The following is a 27,753-nucleotide window of genomic DNA, read 5'->3' on the forward strand; positions in this document are numbered from 1 at the left end:
GCCATTGGCTCTCTGACCTCTGCATACATACAGGCAGGCATGTGTGCCTGCACACACATACATGTACCACACATACGGAAGGGCGGAGGTAAGAGGCTTTCCTTCCCTCAGATGAAGCATTTGAAGTTAGCATGTACAGTTGGCATGAGGGCTCATCGTTACATAAGGGACCTAGGTTTCTCTTTTTCCACTTCATTCTCTTAAATATGTGAATTACTTTTATGTTGCAGATATATATTCATGCTCTAGCTTTCTGTCTAACAAGAAACTGAGGAAAGGCATTCTTCCTTTAGAACGTATCCTAGAAGTCATACAGAGCACTTGGTGTATTCTCTTGGCCAAAACACAGTCTGATAGCCAACTCAGTGGATGTAATTTTGCTATTCTTACGAATCATAATGTAAATATCTTCATTTTCCAATGATTTTAGGTGACCCCTGTGAAAAAGTCAGTCCACCCCTGTGTGTTGCAACACACAGGTTGAGAACCATTGTTCTAGAGGTTATTAATCACGATTTGGGGTCTGCCACAGGTAGAACCTTAGCAGTTTTGCTACACTGATACAATCATGTTTTTTTTTAAAGTCCTTATTGATAGATACTGTGGTGAGAATTGCCTTCCTGTGTTCATTTATAGTTTAGCAAAATTGAGCTATAAATATGTTCAATTATCCGGGTGTTTTTTACTCACTTAGATGTGTCATCAGATGTTACTTTACTTGAAAAGAAAAGGAGAAAACCCCCTGACAAAAGACAAAAAGTTGGAGCTGGAGATGGCTCAGAGGTTAGGACGCTTCCAGAGGTCCTGAGTTCAATTCCCAACAACCACATGGTGGCTCACAACCATCTGTAGTGAGATCTGATGACCGCTTCTGGTATAAAGGTGTGCATGTAGATAGAGCACTGGTATATATAAAATAAACAAATCTTAAAAAAATAAAATTTTAAAAAAAGCAGAAATTATGTTCTGGTTTAACATAGCTTAATACAAAAAAGCATGAGGATTCTCACCAGAATCTTATAAGCAAAAATAAAATGAGAGTTTTGATTTTAATGTCCATTCCCTGCACTTACATGATAATATACCTCATTCATCTGTCTGCTGCTGACCTACTGAATAAAGTAGTTGTCTACCCAACCTCTATGGACGTCTCACTCTTGACAGATGCCCCTATTTACAAATAACATAGCTAGGTTTTTGTTTGTTTGTTTGTTTTTGAAACTGGATCTCACTATATTGGCCCTGACTTATAACAGGCAAGCCTCAAACTTGCGGTGATTCACTTGCCTCTGCCTCAGGTTCTGGGATTACAGGAATATGCCACCTAACCTGACTTACAACTAACTTATAATTTAATGAATAGAAATATTAGTTTAGGATGGATTCTGTTTACAGTTAGTTTGGTATTACATATCAAAGATGAGTAGGGTTATATTCACATGCTTTTGTTAATATGATCAAATTGCTAAGTTTTTAATTGAGGTAAATTTAAGGTTCCTGCAAATATACCATTTTTTGGTAAGAAGCTTTCCCTCCGACACCCCCCCCCCCCACACACACACACAACACACACAGAGTTTCTCTGTGTAACAGCTCTGGCCATCCTGGGACTCACTCTGTAGACCAGACTGGCCTTGAACTCCACCTGCCTCTGCGACCCAAGTGCTGGGATTAAAGATATACACCACTGCCACCCAGCCTTATTCAAGATGGAGTTTCACTCTGTGGCCTGGGCATGCCTTGAACTCCTGCCTCAGCCTCTCCATAGTGAAATTACTGAGATCGCAAGCATGCCTCTGCTGGCTTGGGCATCAATTATCTTTTTTATAGTTCTGACAGGTCTACTTCTTATTGAGCTAATTTAACAAGAGCTTGGTTTAGATTCTATTTTCTAGATTGAAACAGACTTGAATGAAGCACAAATTCTTGTATTTGAAACTGTTAAATCTTTGAACTAATTGTTGTAGATTTGTTATAGTTATTAATTAGCAGTAATGTATCTGATACTATGATAATTGATGCTAAAGGAGGATCCAAAGAAAGATTTATATATTGTGTGTGTTTTGAGATTTGGACTTGAATTGTTATTCTTTGCCCCATAGATTACTTTGCTCCACCTTACTTAGTCCCTTTAATAACATGGACTTCCTGTTTTTACTCCTTGTTTTGTATCGTGAATGGTGGAACTCCTTCAGAATTCAAGGTGTTTTGGATGTAAATTAAATTAAACCCAGTGTGTAAAACATAAATAATTTCACACAGCAAGTTTTATTTCTAATTTTCCACAGTTGTATCTTTGCTCTTGTCAGTTTGTCAACCTAACATTCTGTTGGTTTTTCTCAAAGAACTGGAATAATTGCCTACTGTGGACCAGCAGTCACCTGTTTTCGATTCTGCTAGCAGAAAAGAGTGTTACTGTCTTACAACCCCCCCCTTCCAAAAAATAAACAAATGCATAAGATTGGCTTGGGCTTACCTATCCTGATATAGATGTGTATCTGCCATGGGAGACGGCTTTGTGAAATCAGTTCTAGTAGCTAGTCAACTATTTCTACAGAGTCTGCAGGTGGCTCAATCCACAGCTAAGTTTGAGACCATTTTTACTTCCCAGTCTCAGGCTTAAAAATGGGGTGGGGACCCTTCGTTTTCCAGTGTGACAAAGTGATTCTGGTGACTATTGTGGTGTGAGGTGGGAGGCATGTACCATTTTACAAGTGGAAGTCCAAGGACGACTCTCTGAAGCTGTTTCTTTGGGACCCTTTTTACATGGATCCCAGCTATCAAAAACAAACGCAAATCTCCAGGTCATTCATTGTTTACAGTCCAGCCATTGTTTATCTGCTGAGGACCCCAAGGCTAAAGTTTGTTAATTGTGTTGGTTAGATTCCAAGGTTTAAGGATAAAGATTGAAATCTTATATTCATAATTGCCATTTACATTTACTAGCCATCAATAGGAAATAGTCGATTATTAATGTCCTGGTTGTGATTTTTGTCAAGAGCTAACCAGTTAGAACAGTGGTGGGAGTTTTCTAAGTTTCTTTGTGCATGTGTGTGTCTGTACAATGCACGGGCGCCTGTGCTTGTGGAGGTCAGTTCTCCACCTTTATGTGGGCCTCAGGGATCAAATTGAGATCTGAGTTGGCCAGGTTTGCACAAGTGCCTTTAGCTGTCTTAGCTCTCTGGCCACCCTAGAAAGTTTTGTAATTATTTGAAATACAGTACTCAAATTCCATAACACTAAAAAAAAAACCAGAAGTAATATAGACTTCTATGCAGCCTAATATAATTTTATACCCTATGTACTTTATTATTTGGGAGAAAAACAGTTTCCCATTAAGTGTTCGTTTACTTTAAAAAATAGATATAGATGTTTTGTTTCGTTGGCTTATTAGGGAAAAAAGATATTCTTTATTGTTGGTGGACAGATAGAGAATTTGACAGACAGACAGTAAGGAAAGGGGAATCCCAGCACTTAGGAGACAGGGAGAGTGTTTAATGAGGCCTCTCTTAAAACAGTACCACATGAAAACTTCAATGTTTTATTATTCTAATGTAGATTCTTCAGTTTTATCATGATGGGTCCTGAGTCCCACCTCCTGCCTTTGGTTTCAGTTAATTATGAATTCATTTATAGTAACCCCAAAACAGTATTTTTAATGATATTTTGGCGCCATCTGCCGTTTCTTAATGTGATACTCCATTTACTTTGGTAAAACTTGTAAGTAGGAGGTTAAAATATATGTTCTTTCTAATTTTTGCCCATGTAAGCCTAAAATTGAATTTAAAGCATGCTTCACCTGCCTAATTTTTTATATCACATCTGGCATGACTATAGACTTGGAATATTTTTGTGCTCTTGTCGCTGCTGGTTTTGCATGTTCAACCAGTGCCTTTTAAGTTCCTGAAGACTTTGCTTATGGAGTCTCAGTGACAAGGCTCCTTACCATTCATGTTTTTATGACTTTTCTTGTCTCTGAACACCTAGTTTTTCATCTTGTATAGGTTTGTTTCTTACCTGCAAAGTTCCACGGCTGTCCATTCAGTTGAACACTCATTCCATAATTCTAAACTACATTTACAAGATGTAGTTGTGGTTTTTTTTTTAAAAAAAAACAAGATTTTTTCCCCCTTGGTTTTCCAAGACACGGTTTCTCTGTATAGCCCTGTTGTCCTGGAACCAGGCAGACCTTGAATTCAGAGATTCGACTGCCTCTGTGTTAAAGGCATGTGCCACCACCACCTGGCTTACATTTACTTCTTAACATCTTTCCCCCAACCCCAAAACAGGGTTTTCGTTTTTACTTAATTTTTTAGAAATTGATTTATTTTTGTTTTATGTGTGTGTTGCTTTGATTACAAATATGTATGGGCACTATGTGCATGCTTGCTACCCACAGAGATCAGAAGAGATCCCCTGGAACTGGAGTTACAGATGGTTGTGAGCCACCCTGTGAGTTCTGGGAATTGAACTCAGGTAGTCCGTAAGAGTAACAAGGACTCTTCTCTTAGCTGAGTCTCCAGACCTTTAAAACAGATTTTCATTTACCTCAAGCTAGCTTCTAACTCCAACAGTGTAACTGAGATTAGCCTTAACTCCTAATCGTCCTTCCCTCTCTTCTGTGATAGCATATGCCTGTATATAGCTTCTTTTATAGAAATCATTTCTACTACAAATACAGCATCTTATTTTATATTCATAGTCTTTTGATCGTCTTACACGATCTAGTACTTTGTCTAGTGTAGCAATTTGTATATATGGGAATATTAAAGATTATTACAGTATGTCTTTTCTTTCTCAACAGATACGTCTTAGTGTCTACTTATGAGTATAGGTGCCTTCAAAGACTAGTGGAATCTGATCCTCCTACAACTAGAAATATAGAGGTTTTGAGTAACTAGATGGGAAAGCTAGGAATAAACTCAGGTCCTCTGCAACAGCAGTACACACCCTTAACTTCTGTGCAGTTTTTCTGGATCCCTGTTTTCATGATCCCTAGAAAGTAAATCTGCATGTATTATTAGATATATAAACTTGGAACTTTGTTGTCCTAATTGAGAGACTTGTGCGTAAAGAGAGATGGCTCCAAATGGTAGTTTTTTAGTAAAGTAGATCATATGGCTATTAAGAGCTCATCCCATCATTGTTGTCTATTGAGTTCTGCTGTGATGATCAACTTAATTCCCTTAAACTTTTTGGTTGATAGCTATAGATCCATTCTTTAGTATAATGATGACATTCTCCATTCTTGCTTTTCATTGAAATACTGTCCTAAATAAGTTCTGTATTTGTATTGTATTTGTACTGGCTGGTTTTGTGTGTCAACTTGACATAAGCTTGAGTCAGAGAGGAAGGAGCCTCAGTTGAGGAAATGCCTCCAAGAGATCCAGCTATAAGGTGTTTTCTCAATTAATGATCAGTTGGAGAAGGCCCAGCCATGGTGGGTGATGCCATCTCTGGGCCAGGAGTTCTGGGTTCTCTAAGAAAGCAGGCTAAGCAAGCCAGTAAGCAACACCCCTCCATGCCCTTTACATCTGCTCCTGCTTCCAGGTTCCAACCCTGCTTGAGTTCTTGTCCTCACTTCCTCCAGTGATGGACTATGATCTGGAAGAGTAAGCCAAGTAAGCCCTCTCCTCCCCTACTTGCTTTTTGGTTGTGGTGTTTCATTGCAGTAATAGAAACCATAACATGTATGATGAAGGTAAAGAATGTCTATATTGCCGGGTAGTGGTGGCATACACCTTTAATCCCAGCACTTGGGAGGCAGAGAGAGGCAAGCAGATCTCTCTAAGTTCGAGACCAACCTGGTCTAAAGAGCAAGTTCCAGGACTGGCTTCATAGCTACTGAGAAACCCTCTCTCGAAAACCGACCCCCCAAAAAGAACGTCTATATTGGGAACTAGAGAGATGACTTCAGAGATTAAGAATACCAACTACCCTTCCAAAGGACCCGGGTTCAATTCCCAGCATCCACATGGCAGTTCACAACTGTCTGTAACTCTAGTTCCCGGGGATCTGGCACCCTCACATGTACATACATGCAGGTAAAACTCCAATGTACATTAAAAAATAAATAAATCTTTTAAAAAAGAATGTCTATATTGGTAATGTGTGCAATTGTTTTAAGTTTTTCAGTAATTTGTATGTGTATTGAGTGTAGAAGTTGAATTTATACTTGTGTTCACCTTATTATGAAAACGGATAATGTAATACTTCTGTAATGCTAAATATGTACCAGAAGTAAATTTTCTTCTCCAGTGCATAGTATCACCCTATCCCTGAGCCACTCAAGGGATTCTTCCTAGTTGTGTTGATTGACTGTTGTTTTGCCTGCATGTATGTTTTTGCACCACTTACATGCCTGATGCCCTCAGAGGCCAGTAGAACTGTGAGATCCCGTGGGACCAAAGTTACAAACATTTATGAGTTACTATGTGGGTACTGATAATTGAACCCAGGTCCTTTGGAAAAGCAGCCTGTGCTTGGAATGTGTGAGCCATCACTTCAACCCCAATGAACTTTTTAAATACCATGTGTTGCTTTTATCATTTTATCTGTTACTGCTGGGGAAAAAAAAAACCATTGTTTGATTCTTTTTCAAAGATTGAGTGTCTACTGCTTCTCTTGGAGCTTCTTTCCTCCTGCTTCTGTAAGGCGACTACATTATTTGCTGGATACTGTCGTCTTATTTCTGTATTTACTCTTTAGTTTGGCTGAAATAGGTCTGCGTGTCTGGAATATTTTTTTATTCTACCTTCCCTTGTGTTTGAGGGTTTAATGAAGAGTCATTACTTCCTTTGCGACCTACAATGAAGGCCATTATTTTGACATTCACTATGACAGTTGTCCTTTGTTGTATTTGTACTTTTATAATCGGAAAAAAAAAATAATCACACTAACTGGCAACATTGCTGACCTTTTTACAGCTTTACCAAATGCCTTACATTGTTGGCTATTTTACAGCCTTACAAGATGACTACTGCAGTTAATAGAGACAGGGTTTGTTTTTAACCTGTAGTCAGCCCTTGGCATTTATGAATTTAACTCTGTCATTTTTGCTCTTTGAGACCTATCATGAGATGTATTTTGTAATCATTATTTTTTGCCTCATAGGCTTTTCTAAATACTAGATAGGTAATTTTAAAAAAAAAAACAAAACCTTTACTTGGGATTTGAAATAAATTTTGTATACATTTTGTAACTTTCGGTGTCCCGTCACAGTTATGATGATAGCTGATGTTGAGATAATATCTTTACCAGGTACTATTATCAGTCATCACAATAAATACTCTAAGGTGGACAACCATGACACATACCCATTTATTTTAAATTTAAGATTATTATTTATGTGGTGTGTAATGCTTGTGAGTAAGCAAGTGTATGCAAACAGTCAGGCCATCTATCAGGAGTTCTTCTGTCATGGGTTCTGGGCATTAAATTCAGGTTGTCAGCCTTGTACAGTAAGTGTGCTCACTTACTGAGCCCGTCTTGGTGGCCTACTTACTTATCTCCATTTTGTAGATAAACTGAGAATCAGTAAAGGAATTGAAATTTAAAAATGAGAAGCTGAGGCCAGGGAGATTTCTCAGTTAGTTAAAATACTTTACGGTGTAATCATGAAGACCTAAGTTCAGATCTTCAGGTTCCATGTAAATCAACTAGGTCCAGCATCATGTATCTGTAGTTGTTGGGGAAGCAGAGACACGGGGACCCCGGGTCAGTGAGAGATACTGTTAAAAATTTTCTAAAAAATAATTTAAATAAGAGTAGAGAAACCATTACCATATATCGTGTGTGTGTGTGTGTGTGTGTGTATAAACGTACACAGAAACTTTCTGAACAGAATGTGGCTAATAGTGAATTCTAAATAAAGGCCAGTCTTTCTAGAACTCTTATATCTTTACATTGTCCTGTACTGTCTCCAGTTAATATTGGTATTTTTTTACTAAATGAAAATACCTAAGGAGCTACCTCTTCAGAAAATGATTCTTAAAAGGTGTGTGTTCCACTGCATTGTCTTTTTCTACAGGGCTCTAAAATACTACTAGGTAGCAGGTGTACGTAGTGATATTTAGTACAAACAGTTTGCATTTGGATAGCAGTAAAATCTTAGCCAGCCACGGACTGATCATTCTCCTACCTTGGCCATCTGAGGTTGAAGATTGGGGCCTTGTGCTACCATGACTAGGTCATACTGGTTTTTGGTTTTTGTCTTGTTTTATTTGTAGAAACATTACTAGACATTGTACTATTGTTAACTATAATACTGTGGGGGAAAAAAAGAACTGATTGTGCCTCTTCCCCATTTGCTTTCCTTCTTCCAAATAAAGTAGTTGTTTTAAGTGACATTTCACAAAGCAGAGGTGATAAAATTATGTGTTCTATTTATGTCCCTAAGGAGGACAAAAGGAGGAACTGGAGTTACAGATGCTTGTGAGTTGCGGTGTTGGTGCTGGGAATCAAATTGTGGGTCTACTGCAAGGACAGCAAGTACTCTTAACCAATGAGGCATTTCTCCAGCTTGAGGTTAAATATGTAGTGATTATAAGAATGAAATAGGAGCCAGACAGATGGCTCAACAGTTAAGAGCATTTGTTGCTCACGAAGAGGATCTGAGTTCTGTTCCTAGCAACCACATCCTTCATAACCACCTGTACCTCCAATTTCAGGAGCTCTACTGCCCTTTTCTGACCTCAGTAGGAAGCACACACACCAAACACTCACACATACACTTAATAAATCCTACAAATAATATAGCCTTATTCTCATTTTGCTCTTTGTACTTGGCTGATCTAAGTTATTCTTTCTCCAGTAAATATAAACCAATAAAAGACATTTTTAGAAATCTTGAGTTTCATATGAAAATAAGGGACAGACATGATAAACCTTTTTACCTAAACTTGTGTGCCAAGATTGAGGGTCATTGTTAGTTGGAGCGATGGTCATTCTGATGATATATTAGTCACATCAACTTATACAGGTCTAGCCATGCTTTTAATTACTGTGTTAACTGGTTAATCTTGGGTTGAACTTGGAAATGATTAAAATTATGCAAGTTGCTGGACATGGTGGCTACATAGTGAGTTCCAGGTCAGCCTGGGCTATGTAATGAGACATTGTCTCAAAACAACCTGAGAAAAGTCACTAACTTTAAAAATAATTTTTTTCTTGTTCAATAGACTAGGAATATATTTATGAAGATCGACAGGTAATAATGAAGATGCAAAATTGAATGAATAGTGTGAAAAGAGAAAACACCTTTTGAAAGAATTTTTGGACTTGCAAGATGGCTTGGCAGGTTAAAATGCTTACTTCATGGAAGGAAGCCTCATAGTTTGAGCTCAGTCTGTGGAACCCATGTTAGACGGAAGGAACCAATTCCCAAAAGTTTTCCTCTGACCTCCACACGTGGTGTGCGTTCATACCTGCATTCACATAGACATACACTAGTAAATAAAAACAAATCCAAGAAATTTTATGATGCTCCATTTTACAAGGAGAAGGGGCTGTTTTACACTCCTCTCCCTGAAAGCCTGAGAAAAATGTCCTGAGGAAACAGCTTGTGATGTGTAACAGGAAAGAGCTAAAATATTCCCAAGGAAATGTAAACTTGGATTAGCAGCTGTAAAAATTGAGAGATTTGACTTTTCCAGTTACTATGAAATTTAATCAGTTCTGGAACAGAGATTTCTTTCTAGACACTATCAATAATTTTGACCTAAACAAAAATAATAGCACAAGTCCATTGAGCAAAAATACTTTATCATTCACAGTGCAGTTTTCTCGTGAATTGGATGGCACGTCAAACATGAAGCATCACTGTTGTGCAATATAGAAATGATGATGGGTAGTCTGTGCTTGACTGCATGCATGCTGCAGTGTATTTTCAGATGACAGAAGCAGCTTCCTTTGTAGACCTCACTTGTCGCTCTGTAGATCTGTCTACACTCTTCCAGGGCTAGCTAGCACCACGCATGGCACAGCCATTCACGACTCACTCATTCGGCAGATACTTGTTAGCCGTGCTTTATGCCATTCAGTTTAGAACAAAAAGGTATGAATTTCTTCAGTAGAAATGAATCCTCATTGGGTTTCTGATATTTATAATTAGCAAAGATTAGTCTTTTCCAAGTTGTTAGAGAGTAGCCAAAGTGTTTTTATCTTTTTTTTGAAGAAGGAATTAGCTAATCCCTGCAGTTGTGATGGTGAAAATTTAACAAACATGTTTACATGTTTATATAAATAAATATATTACTGCGGGGTATTTTGTAGTATTGTATTAAACGGTTACATTTACAAAATTTGTAATACAAGTATAACCAGAGTCTGGTCACATTGTGCACCAGGCCAAGACTTTCAAAAACAGATTTAAAATACTTACTTTTGGATTCTCTGTCTTAAAATACCTCTGTTTTAAGTAAAGTATTTAAATTAAAGAATATTTAAAATAAGTGTTCTCTTGATTTCACTTTATTCATGGATATTTTTCGTTGGAAAAATTCTGTAGTGTTTCCTAGCTGTGTTAGAAACAGTTGTCAAGTCAGTGCTTTGCACTGTAAGACACTGTTAGAGCTGTTTCTAACACACAGTTGTTACCAGCACAGACTGGACTGTTTGCAGGTTGCCCTGTGTCTCTGTAAGTAATATGGAATATAGATAGTCTGTGTGTATAGGGGATAGCTTCTGCATATTAATTTCTATAAACTATATTCTGCAAACCTTTGATATGGTCACAAATATATATAAAAATCAAGGTGCTCTACCTAGCCTTAGACTGTGTAGACATCAGATTGTTATTTGCATCCTAATACATTTTCATTGCTACTTAATTATAAAGTTGTTAAATATTTACCTTTAAATTAAGAAACCCGTTTATTTTCTGAAGATCTTCCTTTCCCTAGTGATTTCAATTCATTGTGAAAATTTAAGAAAAAAATATATATAGGATTTGAAGAAAAGTCTAGAAATGTAAAAATAAATTTTGGTTATTTGTGTGTATATATAATATGTATATGTAGCTTTCTGTTAAATTGCATATTAAGTTCTATTACTATTCTTGAGATTATATATATACATATATATATGGGAGGTTATATAGCAAAACCCTAATAGAGTTGCAGTATTTAGTAGTTGCAGTGGACTATTGGCTTTATATAGTTTTTCTTATTTATGTGATATATCATATTTTATCTATTCTTGTGTGCCAGGTCTGTCTTGGGGAATATTTCTCTATAATTTTAGATGGGAACAAAAAATAATGTAAAAAAATTGTATGGAGAATAGAAAAGTTAAATCAGTTCCTATATGTTCATTCTTCAGTAAAAATCATCATAGTTCTCATTAGTTGTGGAAATTAAGTAATTCTCTATTGAGAGTAACCAACATTTACTGAGTCTCTATAGGTACTGAGCTGAAACAGTGAAAAAAGATATAAAAAAGGGCCCTTGTCTTCAGAGATTATAATTTTGTTAAGATGTTACAGCTAAGGTAAAAATAATTAAGGCAACTGTCTTTATCACTGTTCTATTGCTGGGAAGAAAAATGTCACTAAGGCAACTTTTTTGCTTCATGACAGGGTTTCTCTGTGTAACCCTGGCTCTCCTGGAACTCACTGTGTAGTGACTGGCCTTGAACTCTACAATATGCCTGCCTCCCTAGTGTTGGGATTGGGATTAAAGACGTGTGCCACCACACCTGGTTCCAAGGCAACTCTTATGAAAGAAAGCATGTAATTGGGGGCTTGCTTAGTTCTAGCCTTTATCATCATTGTGGGAAGCATGGGTCAGGCAGATGTGATGCTGGAGAAGCAGCTGAGAGCTACATGCTGATCTGCAAGCAGAGAGACATTGAGTCTGGCTTGGGTTTTTGAAATCTCAAAGCCCACTCCCAGTAACATACTTCCTCCAACAAGGCCACACCTCCTAATCCTTCTAATCCTGTCTAAGAGTCCCTTTCCCTGGTAATTAAGCTGTCAAATATATGAGTCTGTGGTGGTCATCTTATTCAAACCACTACAGTCACAATACTACAGTAAGGAAGATGTGGTACATACTCAAGGACAAATCATAGAGACAGTGATAACTGAAATGTCCTCCTTTGCTTCTTTGAAGTCTTTGATGCTTGTTCTACTTATAGGAGAAAAAAAATTCCAGCGCAGATGGGTGGGTGATCACTTCAATAAAAAGATGAAGGTGTAAGTAGAGGGAGTTTATGTAGAATAACAAAGTTGATACTGTAATTTGAGTCTTAATAACATTATTCTGAGCATGGCTAAACTAGGCTGATAGAAGTACCAGTCCAATGTATGCATATACTCCAAACATAGCAGAGTGACATCACTGAATTTTAGCTGAACCCTGAGGAAGGAGGAAGGGGAGTGGGTGCTGGGAATGAGAGAGCCCAAACAGTGAGTAGGAGATGCTGCAGTAGTAGCACTGGGCTTGTGTGTCCTGACTCTGTGATCTGAGACCTGTGAGGATGACTCGGTGGGTAAGCATACTTGTTGCACTTGAAGGGAGACGGGATGGGTAAAGCATGATGAAAATTTAGCAAACAAGTCAAATCAACTTTCAAAAATTAAGGTTGATATTGCATGGCTTTAAACCACAGGGAAGAGCAGGTGGATGGTCATTCCAAGTTTGAGGCCAAAAGGTGTACATCACTAGTTCCAAGGATATATGGTTATATAACACAACTCTGTCTCAGAAAGGGTGGTGGTAGTGCCTAAGATGATACTTAGGATACTTTACGAAAAGAATAAAAAGAGCTATTACATAAAGAATGAAGCACATACATTGAGTAATGTGCCAGGAATTAATAATCTTGATCTGTATCCACTTAACATTTTGGAGTATATAGAATAAAGGCTTATAGGTTAAATAGATTACCTAGAGACACAGTGGGAGATTTTAGCCTATTTCTTTCTGAAGCTAGTAGATAACCATACTAACCCAACTCACAAGAAAGAACAGACTGTAATTGAACCATATTAAAATGGTGTTAAAAGAACACTTTCTGTGCTGGGCAGTGGTGGTGCACGCCTTCCAGCACTCAGGAGGACAGCCAGGGCTATACAGAGAAACCCAGTCTTGAAAAAAGGTAAACAAAAACAACAAAAAGAATACATTTTGTTATATATCCCAGAGAAGCCTCAAACTCTTGATCCTCCAGCCTTAGCCTTCTGCATGCTGACATAATGAGCATGCGCCCGATACCCAGCTAAAAACAATGTTTAAATGAAATATTAACAGCTAAGCTCTCCGCTCATTTTGCTGCTATGTCTCGGGCTTCTTTCTTGAGGAAAAAGAAAGTCTGGTTTCTCTTTTAGTTATACTAAGGATGATTGATTTTTCAATTGCTGAATTTATTAATTCATTAAAAATTGCAAAGCAGTGATTCTGCAGTTTTATTATTTTCTTCTGGAGTGTGTGTCTGTAGGGGAGACATTTCTTGTCTATTGGCCATCTGATGGTTCATTTTAAACCAGGAAGAACAAATTTTTTATTTTATGAACTGGAGTATTTTGTCTGTATGTATGTCTTACACCACATGCATGCCTAGTGCTTGAAAAGGCCAGAAGGCACCAGATCACCTGGAACTGGAGTTGTGAACACCTACCAGTGTAGGTGCTAGGAATTGAACCTGGGTCATCTGGAAGAGCTCTTAACCGCTGACCCATTGCTCGAGTCATTTCTTTCCTTTAGCCAATAAGAGCCTCTTTTTGCTAACTTCCTGTCCCGTAGAGAGTGTGTGTGTATGTCCCTGAACTACAAACAAATTCCATGTGTAGATATAAGTACAGGATTTTTGTTTGGTTGTATACTTTAATTGTTTTGTCTTAGTTTAGTATTGGGCCTTGTACATAATGGGCACTCTACATTCTTCAGCCCTGATTGTTTGCTGTTTTGTTTTGGGTATTTTGTCTGGCCTGACTGTATCCCTGGCTGTCTTGGAACTCTTTATATCAGGCTGGCCTTGAACTCACAAGAGATCCAACTGCCTCTGCCACCAGAGTGCTGGCAGCCCTAATTTGTATGCCACTCTGTATAGTGGAGGCAGTGCTTCATCACACTGTATCTATAGAATTGCTTCATATGTTGTAACAGCTACACAGTACTCCATTGTGAGCTGTCTGACAGTGAACATTTTGGCTGCTGTCTTGTAGGACAGCTACTGTGACAAATGTCTTGGTACATGCTACTGCTTTGTCATGTGTGTGGCGACAGCTGTTTGCAACTGTCAGAGTAGAGCTTGCCATACTGCCTTCTGAAAGCAATGAAGAGTCTTTCCTCTTGTCTTTGATGGTTCTAATACGTAAACTGTCTTTTGTATTTTTGGTAATGTGGTACATAAAATCATCCTGAGGGTGGCAGAACATGCCTTTAGGCAGACAGGTGGATCTCTGAGTTCAAGGCCAGCCTGGACTACACAGAGAAACCCTGTCTCAAAAAACCCGGTGTGTGTGTGTGATTATATACATTTATTTATCTCATTGTTTTTATTTGTATTTCCTTAATTTAGAACTGTCTGTCCACATCTTATTTACCACTACAACCTGTTGATCATGTATTGGTTTGTGAACAAATTTTCCCTTTGTAATGTATTGCAGTCTTTTTCTGTCTTTCTTCTTTTGGCTTGTTTAGATTGAAATTTGTAAGATTTTTTTTAATCCAAACTTAGAGAATTAGCTATAGAGAGTATTCAGTCCTTTAAAAGTTAAATCACCTTTTTACATCCTACTTTGTGAATATATGTGTCCTACAAACAAGACTTTGTCCTCAAGAACCATGAAGTTAAACACATCCTTCTTTCCAGTCTCTAGGTTTCCAGGTCTCACTAATTGGTGGTGTGGGAGTGAAGTAGCATTCTTCCCTCAGGAACCATATGTTGCATTTAGTTGCCCTGTCTCTTTGAGTCCCACAGAACAACTTTTGTGTTGTGTTTTGACAGAAACCATTTTACTTCATAGAACAAATTTAGGCTTGTTTGATTCTTCATAATTCTCCTTATGCATCTTTATCAGGGATATCATAGAAATTCTATTATGCTATCAGGTTTTCAGTTTCAGTTATTTGTCTTATTAATGATGTTAACTTTGAGCTTTTAACACAGTTGACATTTATCCTGTTTCACTTTGTAATCTCTGGGTAGATAACTTTAAGTACTATACTTGTCATATTTTCCTCATTGTTAGTTTATGGATTATACATTTGCTTTGGTTTCTTTTGATGCTCCAGCATAATTTTGCCTTTTCAAGTTCACTTCTACCTCATTTTATATGACCTCATCACTTTTTGAGTAGTTTCTGCAACAAGTTATTCTCGGTTTATTTTGTACTTTTTCTGCCCCAGCCCTGGGATCTACCATTTTTTTCCAATGAGTATGAAATTTTACTTTTATAAAAAAAATGTTAGTAGTCAGAAGCAAGATCCAACTATTATTAGTCATGCTCATTACTTTTGGAAGCTTTGCATTCTTAGATGTGGAGAGAGCTAAGGATGATAGGCACACTTTCCATGCACATCTAAATATTTACATCTGTATTTCTATATCCTGTGGTTGAAAATCATGAGAGCACACTTTATACCTTTAATTCCAGTCTCAACATCAAAGGGCTTATCCATGCTTTGTGTTTTTATATTTACAGCTGTTTTCTTTAACAGAAATATGGCTTTCATTATCCTGTGTATTTATTTGACGCTTGTATCACTCTGTTGTTACTTATACTCCTTCTCTGCCATCACCTCTGCTGTGTGACTCTTCCCTTCCTTCCGGTCTCCCTCACCTTCTGTCTTCCCCTTCCTCAGGCAGATTTCTTCCACACTTTGGATCTCTAGCACCAGACCTCAGCGCACCCTCTGGGTATCCTTTCTACCTGTTGGTATCTAGTACACAGTACTGACGGCAGAAGTGACGCCTCCTCTGCTCTGCTCTTCAGTGGTGCCCCTTGTTGGTCTGCTCCCCTCACCTCCCTGTTCCACCCTCTTCTCTCCTTAACTAGGTATCTCTTCACTTTCCTAATGTCTTTCAAGCTTTTTGTTTTGTTTTTTTTTGTTGTTGTTGTTGTTTTGGTTTTTTGAGACAGGGTTTCTCTGTGTAGCTCTGGAGCCTGTCCTGAAACTCAATCTGTAGACCAGGCTGACTTCGAACTCTCAGAAATTTGCCTGTCTCAGCCTCCTGAGTGCTGTCATTAAAAGCATGCACCACCACTGCCCAGCCTGTCTTCTAAGCTTTAAAAGACTTCTAACATCTGTCAGGTAGTCGTTCAATTGACTGGAATTCCATACAAAAATTCTGTTTCCTCCTATCTCTTGCCAAATTTGAAATTTTTATTAGAAAATTGAATACCATTTTTCTTTTCTCTCTTTCAGATGATGTTCCTGCAGATATGGTTGCAGAAGAATCAGGTCCTGGTGCACAAAATAGTCCATACCAACTTCGTAGAAAAACTCTTTTGCCAAAAAGAACAGCGTGTCCTACAAAGAACAGTATGGAGGTCAGTTAGTTATAATTGTTTTTGTAAGGAAAGAATTGTGAGAGAGGGGACACAGTTTTGAGAGGTAATTATATACTATAGAAATACTTGATTGATAATTTTTTTTTCTGGTTCTGAAGGGTGCCTCAACTTCAACTACAGAAAACTTTGGTCATCGAGCAAAGCGTGCAAGAGTGTCTGGGAAGTCACAAGATCTATCAGGTATTTGAATGGGAAGCTAAGGAGTAAGAAAAAATGAGTTTTCAAAGCCATCCTGGTCTACATAGAGGATCCAGGACAGCCAGGGCTACATAAAACACCCTATCTCAAGTAATGAATAAATAAATAAATAGATATTTGATGACAAAAGTTTTTAATTAAATATCTGAATATGTTAGGAGTAGTTACTACTAAAACTATTTTCCTCCTTTTTTAAAGATTTATTTTTAATTATGGATGTGTGTGGTTCTGTGGGGAGGGTATTACAGTTGCCTGATAGGCTAGAAGAAGGCATCAGGTTTCCTGGAGCTGGATTTACAGGGGGTTGTGAGCTTCTGGTTATGGCTACTGAGAACCAAATATGGGTCCTCTGTAAGAACAGTACCAACTCTTAAATGCTAAGCCATCTCTCCAGCCCCTATCTTATTTTTATATAAAAGTCTTTTTTTTTTTTTTTTTAAGCCAGGCCGAGTAGTATAACCATGAACCCCAGCTACTTGGGAGGCTAATGTGGATATGTACAGGGTTAGAGGGTTGGGAAATTAAGGGCCTGACTAAGTTAGTGAGTTCAGGGCCAGCCTAGGAAACTTTTCAAGACTGCCTTAAACATAAAACAAACAAAAGCCATTGTGTGTGTGTTGGGGTGTGTGTGTGTTGGTGTATACACATACATGTAAGATAAAAGGAAAATATAAGTCATCAAAATACTAGCCGTTTGCTAGATAAAATAGCTATTATTTAATGAGGAAGTCATTGTTTGATAAATGAATTGTTTACATTTTGTTTATTAATCTCTCTTTAGCAGCACCTGCTGAACAATATCTTCAGGAGAAACTGCCAGATGAAGTAGTTTTAAAAATCTTCTCTTATTTACTGGAACAGGATCTTTGTAGAGCTGCTTGTGTGTGTAAACGCTTCAGTGAACTTGCTAATGATCCCATTTTGTGGTAAGTAAAAACTTCCTTGTTATCTTGAAATATTTAGTATGTGATATATAAATGCCAAATGTAGGGAAGTAAGTGTTAACAGCTAAGTAGTTAAAAGAAAATTAAAATGTTTATAAATTCTAGCTGGGTGGTGGTGGTGCACGCTTGTAATCCCAGCACTTGGGAGGCAGAGGCAGGTGGATCTCAGTGAGTTGGAGGTCAGTTTGATCTACAAAGCAAGTTATAGGACAGCCAGGACAAGACTGTCAGACAGAGAAACTGTCTCAGGGCAGGGGGGTGGTGGAGGACAAACAAACGAAAAAAACCTTACCTGATGATTATAAATGTGGAGGACTAGTCAATTCAAAAAGTATTTATAAACCAATGAATAAAATTGTTTCTGCTATTTGCAGGTTGATAGCAGTTGAGAGATTTGGGGGGAAATGTTTTATTTGGATGTTGAAGAGAGTCTTGTGTAGCCGAGGCTGCCCTTGAATTCCAGATCCTCTTGTCTCAGCCTGGGATGCAAATATGTACCTCCACACCCAAATCCTTTCAGTTCTACTTTTTTAAATGAAGCAGAGTTGGGGTATAATAAAAATATTTCGATACAGACTTAAGTACCAGGGTCAAGAAAAAAATGCTCATAGATCCACCAGCCTCTGCCTCTGAGTGCTGGAATTTTAAAGTTGTGCGCTACAACCATCCGGCCAGCCTGGCGTACAGAGCAAGTTCCAGGACCTTTCTCATAAAAGCAAAAGCAAAAAAAAGAAGAAGAAGAAGAAGAAGGAGATACTCAGAATAAAGTAGGTCAATCAGGAGCAGGGGTGTGGGTTTCTCAAAGAGTCACAAAGATATGCCCAGGTCGGTACAGGCTCCACAAGATTTTGAGAGCAGGGCTAGCTGGACTGGTGACACGTGCCTTTAATCCCAGTCCCAGCAGAACAGAAGCAGCAGAATTCAAGACCAGTTTGGTCTACAAATAGAATTCCAGGCCAGCCTGGGCTATATTTGAGACGTTGTCTCAAAAACAAACAAAAAAATAAGCTGGGCAGTGGTGGTACATGCTTTCAATCCCAGCTCTCAAGAGGTAGAGGCAGGCAGATCTCTGAGTTCTAGGCCAGCCTGGTCTACAGAGTGAGTTCCAGGACAGCCAGTCTACACAGGGAAACTATCCCGTCCCCCTCAAAAAAAAAGAAATAAAAATCATCCAAGTATAATTTGAAAATAGTTCCTTAAATCTAGTAGCTCAGTGAGTATATGTGTTATACACACCTGAAAAATGGCTACATTCATAAACTTGAAATACACATTCCCTTGGCCCAGTCATTGTTTTTATGAAAATGTTTTCGTGACAACGTGTAGTTAATGAGTAGGAAACTAGAGACCTTCTCTTCCAGCAGTGAGGAATGAGGTGAGGACTGGCACTACAGCTGCTCACTGTCCTCTCAGAGGGCCTGGTTGGCTTCCCAGTACCACATACAGTGCCATACAGAACTCATGCAAGGAAGTCACACGAACACCTCTCTTACAAAAAGAAAGAAATGAGTGGACTGTATAATGTCACTTAGATTGAGATGAATCAGCTAACAGTGACTTTTACTTTAAAAACAGTTGGTTTTTGAGCCAGGTGTGGTACACCCCTATAATCTTCGCACTTGGGTGATAGAGGCAAGAAACTCAGTTCCCCAGCTACATAGGAAATTTGAGGTTACATGAGACTGTGTCCAAAAGAGAGGGAGGGAAGGAAGGAAAGAAAGAAAGAACATGAAACAAAAGGTGAATGGAGCAGAGTAAGGATGGCTACCCTGAACTGTTGAGACGACTCAGAAGTGAAAAGACACCACCACCAAGCCTCACAGCCTGCATTTGATCTCTGGAATCCACATGGTGTTTGAAGGGAACTGACTCCCAAAGTTGGCTCTGACCTTCACTTGTATTTACATGACATGTACATATTCCCTCCAACCCACACAGAGATAAATAAAATTTATAAAACATTTTAAAAAGATATTTTGTTTAATCAAAGTAAATGAATGCTCTGTAGATTAAAAAAGACTGGAAGGAAAATATATCAAATGCATTGAAGCTTGTGTTTAGTCTTTTATGCTTGTGTTTTATGGAGTAAGAGAAGGAGAGAGTGCGTATGCAGGAACTTTTTGGTGTTTTGAGACAGGGTTTCTCTGTGTAGCCCTGGCTGTCCTGGAACTAGCTCTATAGACCAGGCTGGCCTCAGACTCTCAGAGATCCACCTGCGTCTGCCGCCTTAGTGCTGGGATTAAAGGTGTGTGCCACCACTGCCAGCTTTTGAAAATTAATAATTTTTTAAAATACATTTTGTCAGGTGTAGTAGCACATGCCTTAAATCTCAGCACTTGGGAGACAGAGGCAGGTAGCTTGTTAGTTTGAGGCCAACCTGGTCTACAGAAAAAAGAAGGTATTTTGTTTACACAGTGGTACATGTCTGTGGTCCCTGCTACTCAGAAGGGTAAGGCAGGCGGCTCTCTTGAGCCCAGCAGTTTGAAGCCAACCTGGACAGCACAGAGGCCTTGCACCACCTACCATCTCAGGAACTAATCAGTTAATTAATTTCTGTATTTTGATATTTATCTGTCCTTACTTAAATTCTGGTCATTCAGGTAACATGTTAAATATTTTATTAATCTAGAGTATTTTATAAGGAAATCTTTAATTCCTTTTTTTCCTTCAGGAAACGATTATATATGGAAGTATTTGAATATACTCGCCCTATGATGCATCCTGAACCTGGTAAATTCTATCAGATTAATCCAGAAGAATATGAACATCCAAATCCATGGAAAGAGAGTTTTCAGCAGTTGGTATGATATACAGAAAATACAGATTTATATTATGTATCTGTAAATACATTTCTTTATAAAAATAAATAAATAGATCTGGAGCTAGAGAGATGGCTCAGGGGTTAGAGCATGCATTACTCTTCTAAAGGACCTGAGTTTGGATCCCAGCACCCACATAGGCAACTCATAGCTCCTTGTAACTCCAGCTCCAGCTGATCCAATGCCCTTTTCTGGACTACTTGGCCAATTGCACTCACACATACCCACACACAACTATACATAATTTAAAGCTTTTAATTAAATACATAAATGTATCCAAGAATAGATTGTAATCCCAGTGCTCAGATGCTAAGACAGGAAGATCCTAAGTTGAAGGCCAGCCTCTGTCTGATAGTAAGACTGCTTGAAGGAAGAAAACGTAAATAACAGGAACTATCAGTAGCATGGATGGTTATGATTCCAATGGATCTGTTTCCATTTGTACATAGATTAGCAGGTTTTAGTCGTTTTAAAATTTTACATATGTCTTACTTTTTTTGTTTTTTAATTGAGGTCTCACTGTGTAGTTTAATTGAGGTCTCACTGTGTAGTTCTGGCTGGCCTAGAACTCTCAAAGATTCACCTGTCTCTACCTCCACCTGTGATATGGATTAAAGGCATACACCACATCCTTCATATTTTAATTTTCTTGTAGTCCATTTTTAGTGATTCTCAGCTAGGCATGATTGATTTCTCAAATGTTAGGGAACATTTGGTGATCTTGAGACACTTTGTTTGTCAAAGCAGAAGAGGACATTTATCTTTAGTATCAAGTTTGGTAGAGGCCACAGATTTTACTGAGTAGCCTCTGCTTCATAGGACAGCTTCCATCTCAAAGAACTATCTAGCCCAAAGTAATAGTAGTGGTGAAATTGAAAGTCTGCCTATCTTACTAGATAGTAGTAAATAGATTCTTCATTGTACTGTATGATTAAAAATTAGTTGAGATAGTTGAGAAATGTTTCATATTTAATAAACATTACACTGGTGCATTAACTTAAAACACTATGTTTCTATGATAGTAGACAATGTTTGTCTTGTTTTTGACATCTTAGTATAAAGGTGCACATGTAAAGCCGGGATTTGCTGAGCATTTCTATAGTAACCCTGCAAGATACAAAGGAAGAGAAAATATGTTGGTATGTTTGTTTTTATTTTTTAATTGGCATATGGGATTTTGTTACAGCATTTTCAAATAGAATGTATTTCTGTTGACCTCCCCCTTGTCTCTCTTTCCATTATCATATGACATATGTTCTATACTACTGTGAACATGCCTAGTCCTGTCTCATTTGTATTTTTATGACTTTACATAATAACTTTCTATTCTGAACGATAGTAACTGTACTGTACTGATACTTTTATTTTTTTTCTAGTATTATGATACTATTGAAGATGCCCTTGGTGGAGTACAGGAAGCACATTTTGATGGGCTTATCTTTGTTCATTCTGGGATATATACTGATGAATGGATTTATATTGAATCTCCAATCACTATGATTGGTGCAGGTATTTTGAAACTCATTATTTTTTAGAATTTTAGCATTTTGTAATATTATTTATTTTACATATTGGTGCTTTTTTTAGTGTTAGTGACTTAAAATCCAGTTGAACTTTGTTAATACCTTAGTGGTAGGAAAGCCCAGCAGTGGAGATCCTTTAATCCTTTATATATGAGGGAAACGAAAGCAGGAAAGGTTAGAGTCACAGATGTTTGTGTGTTTTGATGTCACTCGTGCAGTTGCCCTCAGTTACTCATTGAAAGAGAAAACATGGTCATGTGATTTTTCCCTTTGAAAACAAGCATGCTGGTTTGTTTTGTTTTGTTTTGTTTCTTTGCTGCTGGGGCTCAAACTCACTCTACAAGTGTCTACCACTGAGCCACCTCCCTAATGCTAATGCTTATGTTTTTATTGCTGTGCCATTTTGTCTTTTTAGATATGCTTTATTTTGTGTGTTCTTGTATGTATGTATATATGTGCACCACGTGCATGCTTGGTGCCTGCAGAGGTCAGAAGAGGCCATCAGATCCTCTGGAGCTAGAGTTAGAAATGGTTCTGAGCCTTCTTCACATGGGTGCTGGGACCTGGACCCAAGTCCTCTGCAAGGGCTTTTAACCTCTGAGCCTCTATCTCTAGCCCCTACTGCTGTGTTTTTAAAGAAACAAATTATAGCTTGTAAATGCTTGTTGCACTAGTCAAGTTTCTAACACTAAATGTAATAGTAAAATTAGTAAAATAATAATGAGTTATTTCAAGATTTGACTCCATCTTTGAATTTCTTTTTTGAGAATACAGCTGCTAACACCTCTTTAAAGTAGCTAGTACCATTACTAATGAAATTTGCATTTACTGCTTCTCTGCTTCCCTCCCTATCCCTACCATAAAGGGGGGAGGGGGATTGAGAGTTTAATGTTTGTCTAGCATGTGTGAGGACCTGTTCAAGTCCTAACAACACCACTACCAAAAAAAGAGAGAAACTTGTATCTTTAACAATTGAGGTTCCCACTGAAAATTAATTGAAATAAAGAAATCTTTTCTCTCCCTGGGCTGCTGTTGCTGGTGACTGGTTATTTCTTAATATTTGCTGCATTTGATATTTATATTTTTATAGTTTTTGTTTTTGTTTGTTTGGTTGTTTTTTGTTTGTTTTGTTTGCTTGTTTGTTTTTGGATTTTTGAGACAGGGTTTCTCTGTAGCTTTGGAGCCTATCCTGGAACTAGCTCTTGTAGACCAGGTTGGCGTTGAACTCAGAGATGCCTCTGCCCCCCTTAGTGTTGGGATTAAAAGGCGTGAGCTACCACTGCCCGGTTTATAGTTGAATTTTACTAGAAGTATTACTATATGTGAGTTTGGGTGTAGGGTTGATCAAACAATATCTCCAATAGATATGATCATTTGTCATAAATACTAATGAAGCATAGTTAACTAAAAGATCAATATTAGTCCTGCTGCTTAATATTGATCTCTTTTTAATCTATGTATTCATATGTGTGTGTTTGAGTATGGGCATGTGTGTATGGAATCCAGAAGAGAGGGCCAGATCCCTGGAGCTGGAGACACAGGCAGTCGTGAGCCACCTGGTGTGGGAGCTGGGAATTGAACTTAGGTCCTCTAGAAGAGCAGGAAGTACTCTTAACCACTGAGCTATTTCTCCAGTCCAATACTAACTAGCGTTTTTTACACTCCCTCTATGGTGATGTAGGCTTGTCCCCAGGCTATCCTGAGTCAGTCCTGCCCTTGGGGGAGGAGGGTGGTCTCTGTACAGATACAAATAGAATAAAGCCAATGCTTCAAATGTTTTCCCTACAGCACCTGGGAAAGTGGCAGACAAAGTTATCATTGAAAACACTAGAGATTCAACTTTTGTTTTTATGGAAGGTTCTGAAGATGCTTATGTTGGCTATATGACCATACGAGTAAGAAATTTTTCATTTCGAAATATTTTTTGAATTAGGTAATGCGATGGCTGTTATTTTAAATACACTTTCTACTTTTCAGTTCAACCCTGATGACAAATCTGCTCAGCATCATAATGCCCACCACTGCTTAGAAATTACAGTGAACTGTAGCCCTATTATTGATCACTGTATCATCCGAAGTACATGTACAGGTTCGTATTTCCTTTAAGTTTTCTATAAAATAGAGCCAGTATGTTGTTCCTCAATGGGTTTTTTTAATGAATAAATCATTTTTTTTTTATAGTTGGTTCTGCAGTGTGTGTTAGTGGTCAAGGAGCATGTCCCACCATCAAACATTGTAACATCAGTGACTGTGAAAATGTCGGGCTTTATATAACAGATCATGCACAGGTATTTCTGTAGTTTGAGCTTTTTTTTTTTAATTAATTTTTTTGAAATTGCACTAATGTTTGTTTCTCATTGTTGTAGGGAATATATGAAGATAATGAAATTTCTAATAATGCATTAGCTGGGATATGGGTTAAAAATCATGGAAATCCAATTATTAGACGGAATCACATTCATCACGGACGTGATGTTGGTGTGTTCACATTTGATCATGGCATGGTAAGATTTTTTTTTTATTAAGATAAAAGCTGGCTGCCAATTAATACTTCATACTTCAGCATTATTTTTTATCATTATCTGAGTTGAAGAATACCATTGCATTTTTAAAGTCATACAATATTCATTCTATAAATTCATGTGCCGAAATCATCATGCCCAGAAAAATACGTTTATGGTAGAATTAATCAAGAGTTGATGTGATCTTTGAAGTTTAATCCAGCAGTTAGTTCTCAAGTCTGAATATGTATAAAATCACGTGGAAACCTATGGGGTTTTTTGGTTGTTGTTGAAGGGAGTGTGTGTGAATTTCTATGCCCACATCATGTACGGTAAGGATTTCCAAAAATGAGACCAAAGGAAAGCGTTTTTATCCAGTACCATAATGAGTCTAAGACAGCTTATCTGTAATGTGTTTGCTTTGGAAACAATAGTCTCAATTGTTTAGGGTTTTTTTTATTTATTTGTTTGTTTGGTAGGGAACAGTGTTGAGGGGTCAAACCTGGGACAAGGGAATAGTAGGCAAATGTTTCTACCCAGCCTCCCATTGTTAATTTTTAACTTTCATAAATTCAAAGCCAATATAAATAATAAGATACTAATTCAAAAACAGGCAGAAATTATTGAGCACCTAAATTTGGCTCTTTATTTTACACAATTTTCTAGGCTTGACTTTTAAGTTCTCTAAGGTCAGTATTCCAAAATAGTGTTAGTAGCATACTGGTGTAGGGGCTCATTTCTGTAGTCTGAAAACTGTAGGCAGGAAGGTCATCACAAGTTTAAAACAAGGCTACAGAGTAAGACTCTTTCAATAGACAACAACAACAACAGCAGCAAAAGTAGTATTCAGAAGACAAAAGCAGACAGACCTCTGTGAGTTTGAGGGCAGCCTGGTCTACAAAGTGAGTTCCGGGACAACTAGAACTAGAGAAATCCTGTCTCGGAAAAACAAAAGTAGTATTCATAGATACTCATTTAGATGTTCTTTTGGGTTAGTGTCTGGTTTTTCTTGAGTTAATTTTCAGCTTCTCATACCACATTGCCAACATTTTTTGTATTGTAGGCATCAGAGAAATGGGAGAAAAGTGGTGACAAATAGGATTATGTTGAGATTTGATTGTAATGTATTAATTAAACTACCTGAGAATATTGGGTTCGTATATGCATATTGTCCATGGCAAGGACAGATACAGATGAAAAGAAAGAGAAGATAAAGCCGGGTGGTGGTGGCACACGCCTTTAATCCCAGCACTCGGGAAGCAGAGGCAGGAGGATCTCTGTGAGTTCTAGACCAGCCTGGTCTACAAAGCTAGTTCCAGGACAGGCTCCAAAGTGACACAGAGAGACCCTGTCTTAAGAAGTGGGGAGAGGTAGAAGGGGTGGTAGAGTGAAGGTGTAGTGGTGCACACTTGTAATGTTAGCACTCAGGAAGATGACAGATTTAAGGCCAGCCTGAACTTCATAGCAGCTCCCTAACATGCAGGGTGTGTGTGTGTGTGTGTGTGTGTGTGTGTGTGTGTGTGTGTGTGTGTGTGTGTGTGTGTGTTTGTGTGTGTCAGTAATACTGAATGATGTAGCTCTTTTACTGGCAGTTGGGAGAAGGGGTTTGGATAATTATACCAAGGGCACCTAAACAAGACTGTTACAAAATTACACTCCCTTGGAAACACCTACTGGTAATAAGTCCTAAATAGAATTCTTCATCTTGTGATGGAACTGTATGTTATAGTATGCCTGTGTTTTCTTTAGGCTGTGTCCAGAAGTTACATTCAATTCAAGTATCATATTTATGAATACTTTTGTCTCATTCACAAATGATTAGCGGTACAAAGGTAATTTAGCTTGAGTACAAGCTCCTCATTTATGAAGTATCTATGGTTAGTTACTAAAGCTCACTTTAGTAATTTACTCCTTATCTTATACCCCTTAGGTAGGTTTTTGTAGTTTGTGTTTACAAGTATTATAACAGCATTTTGAAAACAACTCTACATAGTGTTTTGGATTGATAGTTCCATTAAGGGTTAGTGAGAGCTTTTCTAAATAATCACAAATTTATGAGGGAAAAGAAGTGTATCTTTGCCTGTTGTATCTTTGGATTTCTTTGAGTACTGTGCACAATCTGAAAACCTTTTAGAGCTGTGCTTCCATTCCAGTCCTGTTTGGCCTGTTGTTTTGTTGGCAGCTCATAATTGGTAGTCACATCTCGCATCCCATGTAACCTTTCTAAGATTGGCCTTTGTTTTCTGTGGAGCTTCGAAGAATATGAAAATAAACATTAAAACCACCTACTGGTCTATCACTTATCTTTGAATACATTCATATTTATTATTAATTTTTGAAGTTATCCGTTTCTGTATATATTGCATTCCTAGAATTTGAATTCCTGTATTCCTAAAATAAATCACAAGAGATGTTAAGGGCTTCGGAGATGGTTCAGTATGTAAAATGCATGCTGCTCAAACTTGAGAGCCCAAGTTTGGATCCCCAAACCCATCTAAAACTGGGTACTACATCACTTGCCTTTAATCCCAGCCCTAGGAAGGCAGAGACAGAGTGATAACAGAGGCTCACTGGGTAACTAATATAGCCAAATCCTTGAGCTCTGAGTTCAGTGAGAGAACTGGAGAGAAGACTCTGAGATTATTAGTATATACTGCCCTCATAGCTGGGTTCCCAGTACCTGTCTACAGCTCATAACCTGTAACTCCAGTTCAAGAGAGATCCAATGCCTCTGGCTTCCAAGAGCACCTGCACTCAGGTGTACATACCCTACACTGAAACACATAACTAAAAATACTTGTTTTAATAAAAATGGTGACATAAGTTGAGTAAAACACCTATAGTGACCCTACCCTACACATTTATACACAGACATGTACTTACTGACCATGGATATGTGTGCTACACAAACACCCTAAAGATTTTCTATTTTTTACCTTAAAAATGTTGTTTCTTTAAACTTTGGTTTAAAAGAACATAGAAAAATAAATAAATGAAAAGCTTTGCTACAACTTTAGAGTTGGTCATTGTGTGTTTGAGCTCTCCTATTTAAAAAAAGAATGAGAAAAAATATACTTTTCAACTAGCTTCATTCCATCACTCATAAATCTTTTGGGGATTTGGTTTGGTTTTTTTGAGATAGTATCTCACTTATTTAGCCTTGGCTGACTTAAAACTCACTCTGTATACCAGACTGGCCCTTGAACTCAGAGAGATCCACCTGCTTCTGCCTCCCGAGCACCCTTTTGTTTT

The 27,753-nt window shown here is 37.9% G+C and overlaps 1 protein-coding gene across 2 annotated transcripts in view; it reads left to right on the forward strand.

The window, feature by feature from the left end:
• The window catches only part of Fbxo11 (F-box protein 11), a 78,694-nt gene that overhangs the window by 33,770 nt on the left and 17,171 nt on the right, over positions 1-27,753 (forward strand). The window contains exons 2-11 of one of the 2 annotated variants that reach the window (XM_085690939.2): positions 16,371-16,495; positions 16,615-16,696; positions 17,496-17,640; positions 20,330-20,459; positions 21,533-21,616; positions 21,854-21,986; positions 23,789-23,895; positions 23,978-24,089; positions 24,182-24,288; positions 24,367-24,504. In XM_085690939.2, the coding sequence (XP_085547065.1) occupies positions 16,371-16,495; positions 16,615-16,696; positions 17,496-17,640; positions 20,330-20,459; positions 21,533-21,616; positions 21,854-21,986; positions 23,789-23,895; positions 23,978-24,089; positions 24,182-24,288; positions 24,367-24,504 (1,163 nt within the window). The remainder of the gene's footprint in view (positions 1-16,370; positions 16,496-16,614; positions 16,697-17,495; positions 17,641-20,329; positions 20,460-21,532; positions 21,617-21,853; positions 21,987-23,788; positions 23,896-23,977; positions 24,090-24,181; positions 24,289-24,366; positions 24,505-27,753) is intronic. The other variant, XM_085690940.2, reaches the window with a different exon arrangement.

This window comes from Myodes glareolus, chromosome 6 (assembly GCF_982192425.1).
Source record: "Myodes glareolus chromosome 6, mMyoGla1.1, whole genome shotgun sequence".
Classification (NCBI taxonomy): Eukaryota; Metazoa; Chordata; class Mammalia; order Rodentia; family Cricetidae; genus Myodes; species Myodes glareolus.